At 33.9% G+C, this 19,917-nt stretch overlaps 1 protein-coding gene across 1 annotated transcript in view; it reads left to right on the top strand.

Moving 5' to 3' along the window:
• Positions 1 to 19,685, top strand: part of PI4K2B (phosphatidylinositol 4-kinase type 2 beta) — a 29,755-nt gene extending 10,070 nt beyond the window's left edge. The window contains exons 3-10 of the mRNA XM_044681755.1: positions 325 to 525; positions 2,192 to 2,323; positions 3,065 to 3,218; positions 4,653 to 4,720; positions 7,764 to 7,863; positions 13,107 to 13,135; positions 13,637 to 13,696; positions 19,512 to 19,685. Of these exons, the coding sequence (XP_044537690.1) occupies positions 325 to 525; positions 2,192 to 2,323; positions 3,065 to 3,218; positions 4,653 to 4,720; positions 7,764 to 7,863; positions 13,107 to 13,135; positions 13,637 to 13,696; positions 19,512 to 19,685 (918 nt within the window). The remainder of the gene's footprint in view (positions 1 to 324; positions 526 to 2,191; positions 2,324 to 3,064; positions 3,219 to 4,652; positions 4,721 to 7,763; positions 7,864 to 13,106; positions 13,136 to 13,636; positions 13,697 to 19,511) is intronic.
• The last annotated feature ends 232 nt before the right edge of the window (positions 19,686 to 19,917 follow it).

The raw sequence follows: 19,917 nt of genomic DNA, 5'->3' as shown, positions 1-19,917 counted from the left end.
AAGCACTAATTTTGAATTTGAATAAGACAAGGAATAGTTTAAGAAAAATTGGTATAAAACTTGACATGCTATATAAATCTAAGCTATTCAGTATTATAATAATAAAAGATAGCATACTTTTGAGGGGAAAGAGCACTAGCCTAGGGAGCAGGAGATCATTGGTTCTCGTTGGTACACAGAATAAGTCATCTGCTTCAAGAAATTTGAAATTCTGCTAAGATCTGTCATAAAAAGTATTTGTTAAAATATAGAATACAATTTTATGAATGTATATTCAATTGTGTACAATAATTAAAACCTAATTATATAACTTTTCTTCATTAGAAAATTATTGGCGTCTTTAAACCAAAATCTGAAGAGCCTTATGGTCATCTAAATCCAAAATGGACCAAATATTTTCATAAGATCTGCTGCCCTTGCTGTTTTGGCAGAGGTTGCCTTGTTCCTAATCAGGGATACCTTTCTGAGGCTGGTGCCTATCTTGTAGATGAAAAGCTTGCTTTAGGAGTTGTACCTAAAACAAAGGTAAGATGGTAATTAGCTTAAAGATATATTTTATGTGTTTTTGGAGTAAACTGACCTGATTACAACTGCTTAGGTACAAAGGTTCCTTATGACAGTGCTTCAAGTTGAGTCATTTACTAAGTATAAAAGAGACATTGTGATATAGAGGAAAAAGAGCCCCAGCTTTGTAGACAGAAGAACTGAGTTCAGATCCTTCCTCTGTTACTTATAACTTAAAAGATCATAGGCTTAATATCTTAACCACTTCACTTCTCTAAACCTTAGTTTTCTCATTGATTAAATTTGAAGGGGATTGAGAGGTGGAGTTGAACTAGTGGTCTCTAAGAGTCCTTCCAGATTTATATCTAGATTGGAGATTATTGCTGATTAGCCGATACTACCATGATATTGAAAACTGAGAGGTTTTTTTTTAATTTCATGAAAACAAAAATTGTTCTAATAATATCTCTGTTTTTTGTCGCTTTTTTTTTACATCTTATTTTCAAAATTGCATGAAAATAATGAAACTCCACATAATCCATTCTGTTCATTTTTTTTTTACCACTTTAACCTCTCATGGATTTGTGATTGCTATTGACATTCTTTTTAATTGAGACTCCTCACCCAACTAACAAAGTTCTCAATTTCTGTGTTTTCATTAAGTCACTTTTTTTATGTCATATGGGGTACTTTATTGTATAGATGGCTTTCTGCCCTGGCATTATAGAATGCTGGGATTAATAAGGACCTCAGAAATCATCTAGTTAAACACTTAAACAAATTACTCAATTCTTTTACAAAATCCCTTAGGCAATTGTTGAACTTTTGCTTAAATACTCCTAATAAAAGTCTTCTTTCTCCATCCTGAGGTAACCTATTCCATTTTTTAAAAGCTCTTTCAAGTTTATTATTTCAAGCCATAATCTGCCTTTTTCTAACTTCTACTCATTGGATCTAGCTCTGCTTTCTGGAGTTATACAATAAATCTATTCATCCTTGATACTGTCCTGTCACCACCCAAGACTTCTTCCTCAGTTTCTTTCCCTGTTCTATATGTGATGTAAGTTCAAAAGTTCTCTTAAACATGTTAAAATGTGTGCTCTTTTAATGTGTTGCCCATGTAGACTGGTTAATATGGGAATAACAAATTATGACTCAGTTTTTAAAATATTTATTGTAAATATAGTTAGTAAGAGAAATTTTTAAAAATGAGGAATACAACTACCCATAAAACCATACATTTCAAGTTTTTCACAATTTCCTAAAAAAGGAAAAATATATAGATATATGTGCATATGTATGTATATATGTATAGTTTTCAAGAATCTGATTTTATTGATATGCTTTCTCCCCTTGGCAACTCAAATTGAAACCCCTCTAAAACTTAGTAGAACATTTTCAATAAGGTATTATGGCTGAAAATTTCAATTTGACAGTAAAAGTGATGCCAAGTCTCTCCAAACTTGGCTAAGCTTGTCCTCCAAATAACAGACATATATTCTATTACTGGACCTGTGCTCAAAGCCCAACCACCAAGTTCCTTTCAAACCTTATCATAAAATTTAACAAAATAATCAGAACTTGTTTATTTTGCAACTCCTGATCTTTTTCCTTATCAGATTTTATTGTTTTGTGATCACCAGTGACAATTAATTTCTGATGTAGAACTTAAAGTGTATATTTTTAGGTGGTCTGGCTTGTGAGTGAGACATTTAACTACAGTGCAATAGATCGTGCAAAATCAAGAGGCAAAAAATATGCTCTAGAAAAAGTACCAAAAGTGGGCAAAAAATTCCATCGAATAGGACTACCTCCCAAGGTAAGTTACTAAAAAATTTTATTTGAGAGAAACCTCAGAATGTCTAGAATTTTTTTAAACAGCAAAAATACTTATATTTTTAAACTTCTGCTTGACTGTTTAGCTGTGGCACTTTAAAATATAGTATTATAGATAGAGGAATTGCAACAAAAATTCACACACAGGCTTATGTTTCATATGGGCATTGAACTTGGAGCTTTTACACTCCCTTTATTTGAAAAGGCAAACATTGCTAAATAAAGAAGTTATAGTTTTGCATCAGTGATTCCCACTGTTTAATCTAACAGTTCTTTCTAGAGACAGCTTAAAGCAGTGATGGGCAAACTTTTTAAAGAGGGGGCCAAAGGAAAGGAAATGCTCATCTGTCAGTCTGTTTCTAAGGCAACTCTTTCCAAGTTTCATTGTATCCCACTCATTGTACTGGTCAGATTAGGAATAATATGGTTTGGGATAGAACATTTCCAGGGGGCTGCATCTGGCCCGCAGGCCATAGTTTGCCCATCACTGGCTTAAAGAAATTATTGAAAATCTAAGTTAACCACAGAAATGGGATATCTCAGGATAAAAAACAAAGAGAAAATATTTGTACTCTCTGAGAGTTCTTTTAATTGCTTTTCTATTTAAAATGTTTACATAAAGCATTTGTTCAATGTCACTATAGAGAATTTGAAATATACATTTCAAAATTCAATCTTTTTATGTTTTATCTGCCTCTTCTAACTATAGCCATTAAAATTTCAGGTGGGCTCCTTTCAGATGTTTGTTGATGGTTATAAGGAAGCTGATTATTGGCTTAGGAAATTTGAAGCTGATCCTTTACCTGAGAATATTAGAAAACAGCTTCAGTCACAGTTTGAGAGATTAGTTGCCTTGGATTACATCACCAGAAATACAGGTATTGAACTTCCATCTTCAGTTATAGCCAATTTAAGTTTTAAGTTACTTTCATCTTTTAAGCCTTGTTTGGATCCTGAACTACAAACATTTGGCAGCAAGATCAAGACCATATCTACTTTCCATTTGACAGAAAGTCTGTCAAGCACAAGCATGTATCAGGCAGCTAGTAGATGCTAGGCACTGGGGATACCAATGCAAAAAGTGAAATAGACCATGCCCTAAAGGTGCTTACTGGGGACCGTAGCCCATGTTCACAGACAGATTCAAGATATCTGCTAAGTAATTTGTGTGGAAATCAGGAAAGTTCTATGGAATGCTCTCATAGTTCCTGAAGGGGGCTGGAGATTCTAAGAGAAAGATAAAGAGGAGAATTCTAGGCCTGGGGACAACTTGTACAGGAGATGGATTATTTTGTATATGGGGGACAGGTAGGCTAGTTTAGGCTGGAACACTTGAGTGAGTATATGTAATATATGGAAATAATGTGTAACCAGCCTGCAAAAGTAAGCTGAAGCCAGATTATGAAGAGCTTTAAAGCAGAGGAATATGTATCTAATCCTAGAGATAGTAGAATAGTTAATAGTCAATGAACATTTACTAAAGACTTACTATTTGCTAGCACCATAATAAATACCGAGAATATAAAAAAACTGCCTTCAAGAAATTCACAATCTAATGGAGGAAGACAACATAAAAAAGAAGCAGAAAAGAGAAAAGGTGTACCTTGAAGAATGATGAGTTTCTTAAGAACATGAAATCCAGGAGATAGGCAGGTAGCAAATGATGCCACTAGGCTCTAAAAAGCAAAGGTACAAGCCTGACCCAGTAGGACAAAAAGGATTCTATTTGGATGACAATTTTTTCCAGGGAAATTTCTTAACCATCTTTGTGGAAATCACAATTTTGTTACCTGTTAACAATTTCCTAGGATATGTTCATATTTTTAAATTTTTTTATTTAAGTATTTTTCCATGGTTGCATGTTAGGATATGTTCATATTGAGAAAATCCCTTGAAAACCGTGGATAACTGAGAGTTTAAGTGTGTGATATGTATGTCATGTGCCTGTTAGTGCATCATATGCTAATGTAGAAATACATTCAACTATTGGTTTTGTACATTAATGGAAGGGAACAGTGCTTTGGATTTGCATTATGTAATTTTGTTTTCAAAAGATTTGTTTTTTCTGCTTAGGTTTGGCTTAGATCAAGATTAACATTTCCAGCAACCATTCAAACTGATAGCAGAGAAAACTGTTTTCTTAGAATAAAGCTAGGTGGCAGGGGAAACCCAGCTTAAATTTGAAGCATGCCACAGATAATCTGTGAAACTCATAAGACACAGGTGAATAGCTGAGAGTTGACTTTAGTTTTTTTAAATTTATGAGTTATCATTTTCACAGAAGTGAAATACAACATTTTTTGTTTTGAAAGACAGGGGAAATGATAATTGGCTAGTCCGTTATGAAAAGCAGAGTGATGGGAGTGAAAGTTCCAGTAAGGTAAGAAAATAAAAGAATATGTCTAATATTAGTTACTATTAGTAATTACTAATTACTAGTAGTAGTAATTACTAATGTCTGAATTTAAAGGAGAGCCATATTTTTTTAACTTCTTGGCCTTATGACTCCTAATTTTCCTCTTCCCATTAGTGTTTTTCTTCTCCTTTAATTTTTCCTTCTTACCCCATTTCATCTCTTTTCTTTTGTCTTTTTTCTTTATTCTTTTCCTTGCCTTTGCTGATTTTTCTTACCATGTTGTTTATAGTAGGCTAAAAAAAATGAAACCAGCTTTATTTACTTGAATTTTCAAAATCTCAGTTTGGATAATAATTAATTTCTGTTGATTTTAAGTATAAAAATGGGTCTAGTGGTTTTATCACCACATCACTTATATATTACTTCATCTTTTCATCTAGTTTTTCTCCCCTTAGATTAATGAATCAGCATTATGCAAACAGTATCATTCACTACATGGAATTGAATATTTCTTAGAGTTTGGAAAATGTCCCTTACATTCTTTGTGAATAATACTGGTTCCTTTTTTACCTGAAAGAATTCTTTTTTTCCTTATACTCATGGACTATATAGAAATTTAACACAAAATTGACAATCATTTTACTATTACATGTTTAAGCACCTATCTTGGACCAGGCACTATATTAAGCACTAGGGATGCAAAAAGAGTCAAAAAACAGAACAAAACAACAACCAGTGCCTGCTTTAAAGGAACTCAAACAGTGGAGACAAAATGTAAATAACCATGTGCAAACAGCATATATATACAGGATAACTTTGAAACCATCTCAAAGGGGAGGTAACATGAGATTAAGGATGGAAAAGGTGAGAGTCAAAAGAAGTCAGGAGAGCTAAGAGGTAAACATGACAAGGGAGAACATTTTGCAAGCATAGGGGACAGCCAGGGAAAATTCTTAAGAGAGGGAGATGGAGTGTCTTAGTAAGGAACAGAAAGAAAGTCTGTGACAAAGTAGTAATGGCAAATAGGGGAACACAAATGACACTGGATTTCAGTTATATATACTGAAGATATAGAAAAATTCTCAAGATGATTTAATAAGTTTTATTGGGAAAAAACCCTTAACATTTAAGGAAATGTTAAATGAATCATTTTCTAAATCTTTCTAATCTTTTTTTTTTTTAAACCCTTACTTTCTGTCTTAGAATTAATACTATGTATTGGTTCTAAGGCAGAAGAGCAGAAAGGGTCACATAGCTAGAAGTGTCTGAGGTCAGATCTGAACCCAGGACCATCCCATCTTGAGCCCTAGCTCTATCCACCGAGCCACATAGCTGCCCTCCAATTTTCTAGTCTTTTTGTTACTTCTAATTTTATATATTCAAATTTTATTTGATCAAAGGATTTTAAATAGCTGCATCCTAAATTATTTTATTGGTCTATCCTAGATGACTGAATTTTTAGTGATACTTTAATTTTTGCATTATTCTTGCATTTTTAATTGACTTTAGTCAATTGAGCAATTCATGAAGTATAGAAGGAACATTACATTTATCATATTGGCTTTCAAGGAGAAAGATAATTTTAAAGAAATTATTGGTAGAGCTCCTTTTTCTTAGCCCTTATGCTTCATTTTGGTTTATCTCACCTATGATGTACTTTGTTTTAGTGCTTAGTGCTGAGCCAGTCAATCTATTATAAAAGCATGTTGGAAATGCTCATCTACTTAAACCTGGTAGATCCAGAGGCCTTGGCAGACTATGACTTGGATATCTTATAACTGGTTTCAAGAATGTGTCCTGCAATTTCAAAGGACCCTTGTTAAAAAATGGTCTCTACCTCTAAGGAGAGTACTGACAAACATTGAGTATAAATTGATGCATTTTTTTTATTTTCTTTATTTTTCTTGGATTTTTTGGTCTGTTTTCTTTAGTAAAATAGCTAATATGGAAACATTTTGCTTGATTTCTTATGTATATTCACTATATTGCTTACTTTCTCAAAGGGTGGCTGAGGGAAAGGAGGGAAGGAAAGAACTTTGAAACTCAATATTTTTAAAAATGATGTAATTAGGGAATATTTAACAAGATAAATAAAAATATGTATGTCTATTTTAAAAGAGTATGTCTTGGAGCTAGATAATGATGTTTTACTATATTTGGAAGCAACCATTCAGAAACTATCTAGAAATAATAGAGAGGAATTTTATTACTAATCAATTTGTACAATACTTTAAAGAGGGTGCTAGTTTTGGTAAATTTGGAAAATAGGTAAATATGGTAAATAGGCATTTTGCTTCTCAAATCAAAGAAATGCTAAACTTGAATTTTTTCTATCTTATTTTAAATATATACCCTTCAAAATGTAATAATGTTTGGAAAATACTACAAATGTAAAAGATATTTCTCTAGCCATAAACTAATCTTGTAAAAATCACTCTTAATCCATCTCATGATTTCAGTAGTGTTTAAAAGCCTTACTGGGTGGAGAAAAAACACTTGTTATATTTCTGTTTTGTATTTTAGCTGAAAATACATTTTCTAAGCCCTTTTTCTTATACATATTCAATAAAGATGCCAGATCTAAAGTTAAAAACACACACACACACACACACACACACACACACACACACACACACACACACAAACTAATGGTTTCAAATTCTGCCTGATTTGATACTGGCTTTTTCCATTCTAGAATGAAGTTATAAAAATTTATCATATGTTAAAACATTGTCTGGCAAGCTTATGATAGAATCTTCAGAACATATATTTTATTTCAGTTTGTTAATTATTTTATAATTTTTTTTTAAACCCTTAGCTTCTGTGTATTGGCTCCTAGGTGGAAGAATGGTAAGGGTGGGCAATGGGGGTCAAGTGACTTGCCCAGGGTCACACAGCTGGGAAGTGTCTGAGGCCGGATTTGAACCTAGGACCTCCCGTCTCTAGGCCTGGCTCTCAATCCACTGAACTACCCAGCTGTCCCCTGTTAATTATTTTAAAAGAACCCCATACTATGTAATTATTTGTATATGAGGCTTCTTACCATCAAAACAATTTTCCCTCTTAGGAAACAGAGTGGACTACTAATAAAGAATCTCTTATTAAAATTGCTGCAATTGATAATGGTCTAGCATTTCCTTTTAAACATCCTGATGAATGGAGAGCATGTGAGTATTTCATCATTATCCATATGATTATATTTATATCATCCTTTTCCTTAAAATAAAAAAAAGGTAAGAGAAGTAAGAATGTCCTTATGGTAGGACCTTTTCACACATCTCAGTACTTTCCAGAGGAAAATATCTAAAGTTTGGCAACCATTCTGGAAGTCTTCACAATAGCTTCCTTGTACTGCTACTGCTACTGTTACTGCTGCCACTGCTGCCATTTTTATTATTATTACTACTTTTAGTATATTTATTTTTTTATATTATTATATAATTATATACTTTATATATATTTTATATGTAATTATATAATTATACTATATAATTATTACTATTACTACTATTACTATAGTACTACTACCACTACTACTACTACTACCACTACCACTACTACTACTACTACTACTACCACTACTACTATNTTGGACTATTAAAATAGTTTGGGGAGCTGATTTTATATATATAATATGTATATTATATATTTATTTATATACACATATAACATATATATGTATATATGCAAAGGCAATAGAAAAATAAAAAGATGCATAGAATGAAGAGGAAGAAAATTTCTTTGAATAACTTTATAGGCTTCTCCAAATCAAGTCAACATGTACTCAGTGACTTTAGTGCCAAGGTGAGCATAGGAGAGGATGTTGAGAAACATGTTGGAGATACTGTTCAGGGTTGTAAATATTCAGTGCCTTCTGTCATGTATAACATAAATATATATGTTTTCAAGAAGAAATAAAGTTTTCAAGAAGGACTAGTGCACTGGTGTGAGAATTTGCTAAACTCTTTTCAGGCCTTCTCATACAACTTTGGTATTTACCTCTCTTACCTATATACACCAACTCTTACCTATAGCTCCAAGAAGCTTTAGTAACCACACCCCAATAAACCATCTCAGCAAATGGCCCAACCAAATTGAGGGTAACTGATGATGGGTCACAGACCCATTGGTGAATTAGGGAGCTGTCTACCCCAATCATATCAAGACTTCCCCAGTAGAATGGGAAGGTGAGAACAATTTGTTTCAACTGCCTTAAAAGTGGCTAAAACTAGCCCTGTGGAATGTTTAGAACTTTGTCAGACATCAGAGGCTCAAAAGGCATCCAGTACATCCTGGGCTATCACCAGTCATCCTCACTTGTCTTGCCACTGGACTTTGATGGCTCTGAAAAAGAGAGTGAGGATGACAATTTTGTGCAGCTCTGCCTCACTTAAATCCAATTCATGCACAAGTCAAATCATCATCCAATGATGTCATTGATCCTCTTTGAAACTTAAGGACAATATCAACATATATTACCAAGAGAGAGTTAGAAGGCACTGACTTTGACATCTGCTTGATAACATCACAAAATTGCTATGAATCACTTAATTAGAACAAAAGTCAAAATTTCAAACTAGAAGAGGGAATAAAGGTAGGAAGGCATATAGTGGGCCGTTACAGTGACTTCAGTCTAACTTATTCAAACAAGTTGTTGATGCTGAAAAATGGAAAAATAAAAGGAGTAAAACACATTATTTGCAGCAGAGGTATAATATAAATGAAGCAATCACCACAACATAGAGAACAAAGGAGCCCAGAAATCCCATCAATAAGCAAAAGCATGTTCTCCTTGTCAGAAGGACAGACCTAGTAGCCAAATACTGCTTTAGATTATAAACCCCTTTTTTTTTTAAACCCTTAACTTCTGTGTATTGGCTCCTAGGTGGAAGATTGGTAAGGGTGGGCAATGGGGGTCAAGTGACTTGCCCAGGGTCACACAGCTGGGAAGTGTCTGAGGCCGGATTTGAACCTAGGACCTCCTGTCTCTAGGCCTGACTCTCAATCCACTGAGCTACCCAGCTGCCCCTATAAATTCATTTGCAGAATTTTACAGTGGGAAATTGAGTAGTATCTAGGTAAAAAAAAGCAAAAACATGGTAGATGAGAAACGAAGTCTACAGAAGATATCATATGAAACCAAAATAAGTCTAGTCATCCTAGTAATATTTATAAATAAAACCACAGGGACAAATTATGAAAAACAGAACAATCTTCCAGTGTTATATAGTAACATTCATCATCTTATGACTCCATTCAGATTCTTAACTCTACAGTCATTGTGTAAGGAAGTGGAAATGGCACATAAAAAAAATGAAGTCAGTGTAATAATTAAAATGAGTTTGACAAATATAAGAATTAAAAAGTTGTGGTCGCCGTTTATAATAATTAAATATTAAGTCATGAAACTTTTAGTAACTTTATTACAGCAAAGTAGAGATAGTAAAAGGGGGAAATGTAGGAAAGAGATAAGGAATTTTTTTTTTAATTTTAAACCCTTAACTTCTGTGTATTGACTTATAGGTGAAAGATTGGTAAGGGTAGGCAATGGGGGTCAAGTGACTTGCCAAGGGTCACACAGCTGGGAAGTGTCTGAGGCCGGGTTTGAACCTAGGACCTCCTGTCTCTAGGCCTGGCTCTCAATCCACTGAGCTACCCAGCTGCCCCCCTTTTTTTTTTTTTTGCTTACCACTCTAAGTCTGCTCCAAAGAAATCCAGCTCACTCCCCCAAACAAAGTTCCAATATCCAACCAGAAGAGGGAGAGAGTCTTAACCTCCAAGTTCCAATCTCCAGGTCTGTGAAAAAGACCCAAGCTGAATTCCTTGAGCCACCAAAGCAGAATCCAAGGCAGATTTGAATGCCTAATTAGACTGAGCCACCACAAAAATGAGCCACTTAAAGAGCTGATTTGCAGAGGAGCCCAAAGACCACAAAGAATATCGCCAGGGCTCACGCCCATGAGGCAAAAGACCATAAAAGCACTTCAGGGTCCCAGAGGCTCCCACTTATATGCAGTTTTTTTTTAAACCCTTGTACTTTGGTGTATTGTCTTATAGGTGGAAGATTGGTAAGGGTGGGCAATGGGGGTCAAGTGACTTGCCCAGGGTCACAGAGCTGGGAAGTGTCTGAGGCCAGGTTTGAACCTAGGACCTCCTGTCTCTAGGCCCGACTCTCACTCCACTGAGCTACCCAGCTGCCCCCTATATGCAGTTTTCTCTACCCATCAGCTCTCCTTGTCATATCTCAGGAATCAATCACAGTCTCCCAATTTGCCTAGCACTGTGGGGGGTGGGGAGGCAGTGCTTGTGGTCTTTTATCAATGTAGGGATTAAAAAATTAATAATTTGACTAAAATATGTGAAAATTATGAATAATAATGGTGGTTGTTGATTCAAAGTATTATTGCTCAAAGTTGAAATGACTTTAATAGCTTTTATTTATAAAGGCAATGGAAAAAGTGAAAGCAGAGAAGTACAAAAGGTTAGAGAAGAAATTAGCCTATCTAACTGAATATTGCTCTGGTGCTCTACTCAGCCAGGTCTTGTTGAACTTCAACCCTAATTAAACTCTCCCAGAAGACAGGAAGGGAAAGCCAGCTATCTACTCACCCAAGTTCCCTCCAAGAGGCAGGTCAAGACAATGACTCAAGCTGAAGGTGACACCTGAGGCCAACTTTCTTCCTTGAGCAAACCTTCTTCTTGAAGCTGACTTTCCTTCTTGAAGTTGACTTCCCTAGCCCCAGAAATTCAGAGCCTTTTATCGTGGCTTCTTCTTCCTTCCCCTCTTCACAGGGGCTAATCACAGCTTCCAAATTGCCCAGCACTGCCCAGGGGCAGTGTTTATGGGAACCACATCTCACCTTCTAGAAGTGAATAGAGGGTTTCACAGATTCCTGGCTGATTTAGGTGTGAATTCTCATTCTCTGGCTGATTGAGTTGAAAGGGTGGAGAGCTCCTCCATCTAGTGCTAAGCCAGGTGTTCAAGCTTTTGTTGATTCATTTCAAAAATAGACAAAGGAGAGTTAATCCTGTCTTTACAATCTAGTGAGGTACTAAGTAGGGGTAATTAAGTTATTGTTAACCAAGTGTTAACTCAAAATAGACAAAGGGAATAAAGGATTCTCTTTCACAAGTGTAAACTCAGAATAGAGTTCCACTTTCACATCAGGAAGAGTGACAATTATATATAGGGAAGATCCATACTAGACAGCAATTTTGAAGGCATTTTGGGATTAATTTGCAAACTATTTAAAAAGAAAAGACTATTAATATCAATAACTACCAAACTATTTTCTCATCATAATAAAAGCTTTATAAAAATTACACACATAAGCATTAAAGTTCTCCTTGAGGAAAATGAGAAGGGAATATGCTTTTGAAATAGTTTTCTACAGTCAATCATGCCTTCCTCATCATAATTGCCTGAAAATTTTAATGACTGCGAGATCTCACTATGAATTAATGATCTTTACAGACTCCTCCAGTATCTATATACTAAAATAATACAAGATTCTTTGATACTTTTACAATAAAAAAACAACTTTGTTCAGTAATCCCCTGATTATATGACCTAGATATAAAGGCCATGTCATGAACAAATTAGAAGAACGAGAAAGGAATTGCCTTTCAGATCTTTGATGGATAGAAAAGAGTCTGTGACCAACAAAGGATAGTGATATAGAAGATATAATGTTTCTGCTTATACAAGATTAGAAGGTAAATAGTTAACAGGAAAAATCTTTATATCATGTTTCTCAAACAGATCTCATTTCCAGAATATTTAAGCAACTGATTCAAAATTAGAAGAATTAGGAACCTTCCCCAATTGATAAATGGTCAAAAAATGTGAACAGGAAGTTCCAAAGGAATGAATTCTAAGCTATTTATAGACACATTTAAAAAATACTTTAAATCACTAATAATTAGAGAAACAAAAAATTAAAGCAAATCTAAATCTACCTCACATTCATCAGATTGGCCAAAAAAAAAAAAAAAAAAAAAAAAAAGGAATGCAGCAAATGTTAGAAGGAACTGTGATTAAACAAACACATTGACATATTTGGTACAACCATAAATTAGTTGAGCTATTCTGGAAAGCAATTTGGAATTATGCCCTAAAATATACTAAACCATAATGTTTAACCTAGCAACTCTCTCCAAGAAGATCAAAGAAGAGAAAAGCGCCCATATATACAAATACACACACACACACACACACACACACACACACACACACACACACACATATATTATTAGTTTTTTTTATTGTAGTGTGATATAAATGCTTGGTAATTAAAAAATATATTTAAAAAAGAATTTCAAAGGCTTTCTAACATAGAAAGACCTTTGGATATGTACTACCCAATGAACAATATGTTAATTGTCTGAGAATGAGCCTACTTGAGTTCAGTGAAGGCTAATGATGAGATTAGTCACCAGGTGAGTTGATTTTGTCACAGAAGCTCATGAAGGCAATTTACTATGGTATAAATGTCCTATTATCTACTCACACAAAAATCTTTTGGCAAAGACATTTTCAATATTAGTAGTTTTATATCCTCAAAACTTAATATTTTCTGCTTCACTAGTCTCATAATACTAGCCCCCCCCAAAAAAATAGATTTATTGGTTGACTGTCATGGATATGCTTAGAAATGTTAAATAGGAATAAAACTACACTGTTCCCTATAAATAAGCTGTTGTCTTCTTAAATTTCAACAAAGTTAACTTTATATATATGGATGTTATTTATCAATGAATTTCTCTTGGAATGAGACTGTCATGCTACTTTTTGTGTAAAATTATCAGATTTGATCATTTAGGTCTGTGAACTTGAATTGTAGAGTAGAATTCATTATCACTCATGCTAAAGCAAATAATTTATAGACAAGATCTTCCTGTTAAGGAATTTTAATTTTTTTCCCCCTTTCTCTCATAAAGACTGATAAAGGATTTGACAAAGCTACTTTTGAAAATCAGATGTCTGTAATGAGAGGCCAGGTAAGTAATCTTTTTGTAATATTTAAAAATATAGAAAAGAATCTGACATAAATTATTTTATCCAATTTCAGTTGGGTCCTCACTATTGCATACCAAACCTTTTACTCTTCCCCTGACTGGATAGGGGGAAAGGGAGAATGGGTCTTCATTTGTTTGCTTATTTATTTGCATTTTTATTGACATATTTTTATTTTATATTACCCAAATTTACCTCTTTCCCTTACCTTCCCCACTCCAAGACAGTCACCACTTAAAACAATAATTTTTTAAAGAAGAAGAAAAAGGATAAAGGATTTGATCCCTTTTCATTTATCCTTTTCCCTCTTCCTAACCAAACTGATATTCTTAAAATACAGGTCTGAGCACATCAGTCCTGGTCACTAGCAGAATTTGTTGTTTCTCCATAGAATTATTTTAAATCAGATAAAAAGTCTTAACAATATCACCACCTCAGTATCTCTTGCATCTTTTCCCTTCACTCCATTCACATTGTTACCAGCCTAGTTCAGTTCCCTATTGCTTCTCAGAGGTGGTGATATTGATAAGACTTTTTATCTAATCTTATGTTGAATGAGAATGAAATTTTAAGCTTTAAACATGGGTAAGTAGAAGAATGGTGGTGTTCTCAATCAAAATAGAAAAGTTGGCAGATACTTGGCTCAGTGGATTGAGAGCCAGGCCTAGAAACAAGGAGGTCTTGGGTTCAAATCTGGCTTCAGACACTTCCTAGCTATGCAACCCTGGCCAAGTCACTTTAACCCCTATAGTCCAGCCCTTGCCACTCTTCTGCCTTGGAATCAATGCATAGTATTAATTCTAAGATGGAAGGTAAGGGTTTAAAAAGAAAGAAAGAAAAGAAAATTAAGGAGAGGGGTGAATTAAGCAGGGGAAATGAGTTGTTTTGACCTGTTGGTTTGAAATTACTTATAAGACATTTGATGGAGATGGTCAGCAAATAGTTAATATAGAACTGGAAATGAGGAGAAAGATGAGGGCTGGAAATACATATTTGAAAGTCATGTACATAGATAGGATCTGATGAGATTACCAAAAGAGATGATATATATTAGAGGAAATAAGGCCCAAGACAGTTCTGGGATATACCTACACAAAGGGAATGGGACTTGCATGATGATCCTGCAAAGGAAATTTTAAAAGGGTCATGGAAATTGATGTTGATGAACTTGTGAAAAAATATGTTTATAAGAACAACGACCTGATTATTGAAATGCAAGAGGGGGAGAATATCAGTTAGATATTAAACTGAGGAACTACCACCAGGATCTGGACAGATTTAAAAGCTGGATGGAATGAACCTCAAAAGAAAGAAGCTGTTGAGTGATCATGATTAGGGAAAGGATCTAGAAGTGGCTAAGAGGAACAAGAAGCATGCCTATTCTTTCTTGATGGACAAGGGAAAAGGTACAACCACTGGAGTGAATAGAGATGGTGTATTTTAAAATACTTTTTGCCGAATTCTTGAAAGAAAGAAGAAATATTAGGTCATCTAGAGTCCTGTTAACTTTTCATTGATTCAGTGTAAAAACTCTTCGTAATTTTTTTTCTATAGTAAATATATGAAGTAAATAGTAAATCTCAATAGTAAAGGCTCTTGAATGACTGGTAAATTAGGGTTGATCTTTGACTCTAAGTTACTCTTCTCATCATTTAGAGTTGTGTGGAGTGAAATTCTGGGTAGGCTTGTACCCCAGAAATTACTCTGATGAGCAGACAGGAAACTTGATAAGATGCTGGCAGATAAAAGTTGCTTTATTTGGAGAAAACAGCAGACATCAGGGACGGGGAAGGGAAGGAAAAGGGATTCTGCCCATACAAACAATTTCTAGGTACAATCAGACTTTTTAATAACAATCCTGATGCAAGATTCTCCTCTTCCCCCTGTCCAATCCCACAGAAGGGGGGGGGCTGTGACATTAACAGTCTTGAGGGCATGATTTTCAGCATTATGTACCACTAAAGAGTCCTATGATCCAGAAAAACCTGTGACTATCATGGGATTCCTAGGCTGGGACCAGAATGATACTTTTGAAACTCCCTGTACTTTCCCTCCCTATAGTTTGGCTTTCTTCCCAGGGTAGAAATGAACTCTTCTCAAGGTTTTTGAAAATAAGTCAGGAAAACTAAAAATTTTAGTGGGGGGTGGAGTTTTAGTCTAAAGAATAGTAATACTAAGGGGTCTTGAAAATTGGGGTAACAAGCCAAATATTACTCTGAGAATTACACACTGAATCTCATTCCACACAGTGAAAATAGAAAGAAATTGTGAGTAAATATAGTAATGTAAAAAGTGATATTAAATCAGCATTATTCTATGCAGCTGTTAGAATTATATGTTTTTTGGCTAAAGTTAAAGATGTATGTGTGTAGTCATACAAACATATAAATGGTGTGTGAGATTATACTTACATTGATTATGGCTGTAGGTAAATCAGAATAGAAGTAGTTTCTCTTACAGGCTGTGATCAACTGAAGCAACTATATTTTAGGGGTAGAAGGGGAATAAACATTTATATAGAACTAGCTATGTGCTGGGTACTGTTAAGTGCTTTACAAATATTATTTCATGTAACCTTCATGTACCTTGTGAGGTAGGTGCTATTATTATCATTTCCATTTTCTAAAATTTTCTGAATTGTTTATTAGTTTTCTTAATTCATGTAGACCTCAATTTGTCTAGACTAGCCTCTTTTATCCAGCACTGTTGGGTAAAGTAGAATTCTTTATAAGTTGAGTTTCTTACATAAAACTTAGGCCTTTTATGTACCCACACTTTAGTTTTACCATTTGGATCCTAGTTTTTTATGTCTTTTTTAATTATTATTTTTGTTTTAATATATAATATGTAAATTAACAATAGACTATATGTGATTTGTTATAAATATGTAATAAATTATAGTAAATATCCTTATCTAAGAGAAACAAATTCTCACATTAGTTATGTCCAGAAATCTTTTCTCCTCCTCCCCAAGAAGACAGGTTATATGATCTAGATTATTCATATATTATCATATAACACATATTTCCCTTTCTGTCATGTTCTGAAACAAGAGACATATTGCTTACAATAGAGAAAAATTGATGGAGGAAAGAAAGTGAAGAATGTTAATTTTTCAATCTGCTCCAGGACTCTTCCTTTTATGGCATTGGATGTCCTTTTTTGTCACAAATCTCTTGGAGTTGGCCTGGATTCTTGCCTTGCCTTGTTGACAATAGTTAAGTCATTCACAATTGTTAATAATACATTATTGTTGTAGTATTCTCCTAGTTCTGCTATTTGCATCTTCACTTTACAGCATTCATATAAGTCTTTCCAAGGTTTTTTTTTTTTTTTTTTTGTGATCATTTTGTCATTTCTTATGTCACAATAGTATTCTATTACAACCATACACCAGAATTTGTTAATCCATTACTCAAGAAAGTGTGGCCCTTTGAGTTTGGTTCCATATTTCTCTCCAGAATGGTTGAATCAGTTCACAGTTCCATCAACAATGTATTAGTGTCCCAATTTCCCCATATCCCCTCTAACATTGTAATTTTCTTTTTTTGGTCATGTTAACCAAACTGATAGCTGTGAGGCAATATCTCAGAGTTGTTTTAATTCGTATCTTTAATCAGTAGTAATGTGGAGCATTTTTTCTTATGACTGAATAGTTTTAATTTCTTCCTCTGAGAATTGCCTGTTCATATTCTTTGACCATTTTTCAATTGGAGAATGCTTAGTGTTCTTGCAAATTTGACTCAGTTCTCCATATAGTTGAGAAATGAGGTTTTTGTTAGAGACATTTGCCATAAAAATTTTTTTCAAATGTGTTATTTCCCTTCCAACCTTGGTTTCATTGGTTTTATTTGTACGAAACCTTTTTAGTTTAATATAATCAAAATTATCTATTTCGTTTTTTTTTTTTTTTTTTTTTTTTTTTAATGTTCTCTGTGCCTTGTTTGGTCGTAAATTCTTCCCTTATCCATAATTCTTGGCAGGTCAACTTTTTCATGTTCCCCTAATTTTGTTTATGGTATCGCCCTTTTATTTCTAGATTAAGTATCCATTTTTACTTTATCCTAGCGTATGGTATGAGCTGTTGGTCCATGCCTAATCTCACCATACTGCTTTCCAGTTTTCCCAGCAGTTTTTGTCAAATAATGTCCTCAAAGCCTAGATCTTTGAGTTTATTGAACACCCAGTTGCTGTGGACATTAACTGCCATGTCTTAATTACCTAATTTATTCCATTGTTCCACCATTCTATTTCTTACCCAGCATCAGATTGTTTTGATAATTACTCCTTTATAATATAGTCTGCTATCTATCAGGCCTGCTTCCTTCATATTTTTTAAATTAATATCTTTGATATTCTTGGCCTTTTGTTCTTCCAGATAAAGTTTATTGTTATTTTTTTCTAGTTCTATGAAATAATTTTTGGGTAGTTTGATTGGTATGGCACTAAATAGGTAATTTAATTTAGATGGTATTGTCATTTTCACTATATTGCCTTGGTCTCTCCATAAGCAATTAATGTTTTTCTAGTTTTATAAGTCTGACTTTATTTATGTGAAGAGTGTTTTGTAATTATGTTCATAGTTTTTTAGTTTGTTTTGGTAGTTATACCCTTAGTATTTTATATTGCCTAGAGTTATTTTGAATGGAATTTAGTTTGCTATCTCTTATTGTTGGATTTTGGTGGTGGTAAATAGAAATGCCGATGTTTTGATGTTTTACAGGGGTTTACTTTGTATACTGTGACATTTCTGAAGTTGTTAATTGTTTTGGTTGATTCTCTAGGTATACCATCATATCATCTTCAAAGAGTGATGATTTTGTTTCTTCATTGCCTTTTCTAATTCCTTCAATTTCTTTTTCTGCTCTTATTACTATAGTGAGCATTTCTAGTACAATATTAAATAAGAGGGGTGATGATGGGCATCCTTGCTTTTATACCTGATCTTATTGGGAAGGATTTTAGTTTATCTCCATTATAGATAATGTTTTGTTGATGGTTTCAGGTAGATGCCGCTTATCACTTTGCAGAAGATTCCATTAATTTCAGAGTTTTCTAATTTTCGTTTGTTTATTTAATAAGGAATGGCTATTGTATTTTGTCAAATGCTTTTTCTGCATCTTTTGAAGTAATCATGTGATTTCTGTTGGTTCTGTTATTGATATGGTCAATTATGCTGACGGTTTTCCTAATATTGAACCATCCCTGAATTCCTAGTATAAAACCCACCTGATCATGGTGTATAATTCTTATGATAAGGATACAGACATTTTTATAGACTCCAAAGTCAATCTGAATTAGCAGTGTCACATGGCAACTGACAAAGCTAGTTCAGCATTAAAAGAGACGACTTCTAAGGAGAGTATATTAGAGACTCACTGTACTCTTCTTCCTGGCTTGATCACATCCTCACTATTATGGCTACCACAGTTATGAAAGATAATGATAAATTAAAGTACCTTCAGGGAAAGACAAACCAGGATTAATTTTAAGTTCATATCAGGATTTTTTCACAGTTGAGAGAATATTTTCTCTTTTTCAAAGATTTTTTAACTATTCAGAAGATATCACTTCCATAAATGTCATTGTCATGAGATACTATAGACAGCTGGTTATCTAAAACTTTTCTATTATAACTTAAAGTAGAATGACATTTGTTGAACCCACTGATTTCTCTTTTCAGGGAATGACTGCTTTCTAGGATCTTGGATAAAAGAAAATGGAAATTATATGTGACTACATGATGGAAAATATTAATTGAAAGTTTTTTTTGTTATTGCTTATTATGTCTTTCTATAGATTTTGAACCTTACTCAAGCATTAAAAGATGGAAAGAGTCCTCTTCAGCTAGTACAAATGCCACGTGTGATTGTGGAACGAAGTCAGAGTGGAAGTCAAGGCCGAATTGTTCATCTGAGTAATTCATTCACACAAACTGTGCATTGCAGGAAACCTTTCTTTTCTTCCTGGTAGCTGATGGAAGTTGAAGAACACCGAACTCTCTTGCCTTTAATTAATAATGTTATATAAAAGATTTTGCAATAATATAAAACTTCTGTTGACAGCTCCAACTGCCAAAACCTCAGATAGCTTAAATCTTTAAAAAGGTTGCATTTTGAATGTAATCAAAAGTTTACAGTTTTTGTGTCCAAAAATTGTGCATTTACATCAGGGAGTAAGCAAGTAACTCATTGTTTATATTGTA

This window comes from Gracilinanus agilis, chromosome 6 (assembly GCF_016433145.1).
Source record: "Gracilinanus agilis isolate LMUSP501 chromosome 6, AgileGrace, whole genome shotgun sequence".
In the NCBI taxonomy this organism is placed as follows: domain Eukaryota; kingdom Metazoa; phylum Chordata; class Mammalia; order Didelphimorphia; family Didelphidae; genus Gracilinanus; species Gracilinanus agilis.
This window is presented reverse-complemented; position numbering and strand designations above follow the sequence as displayed.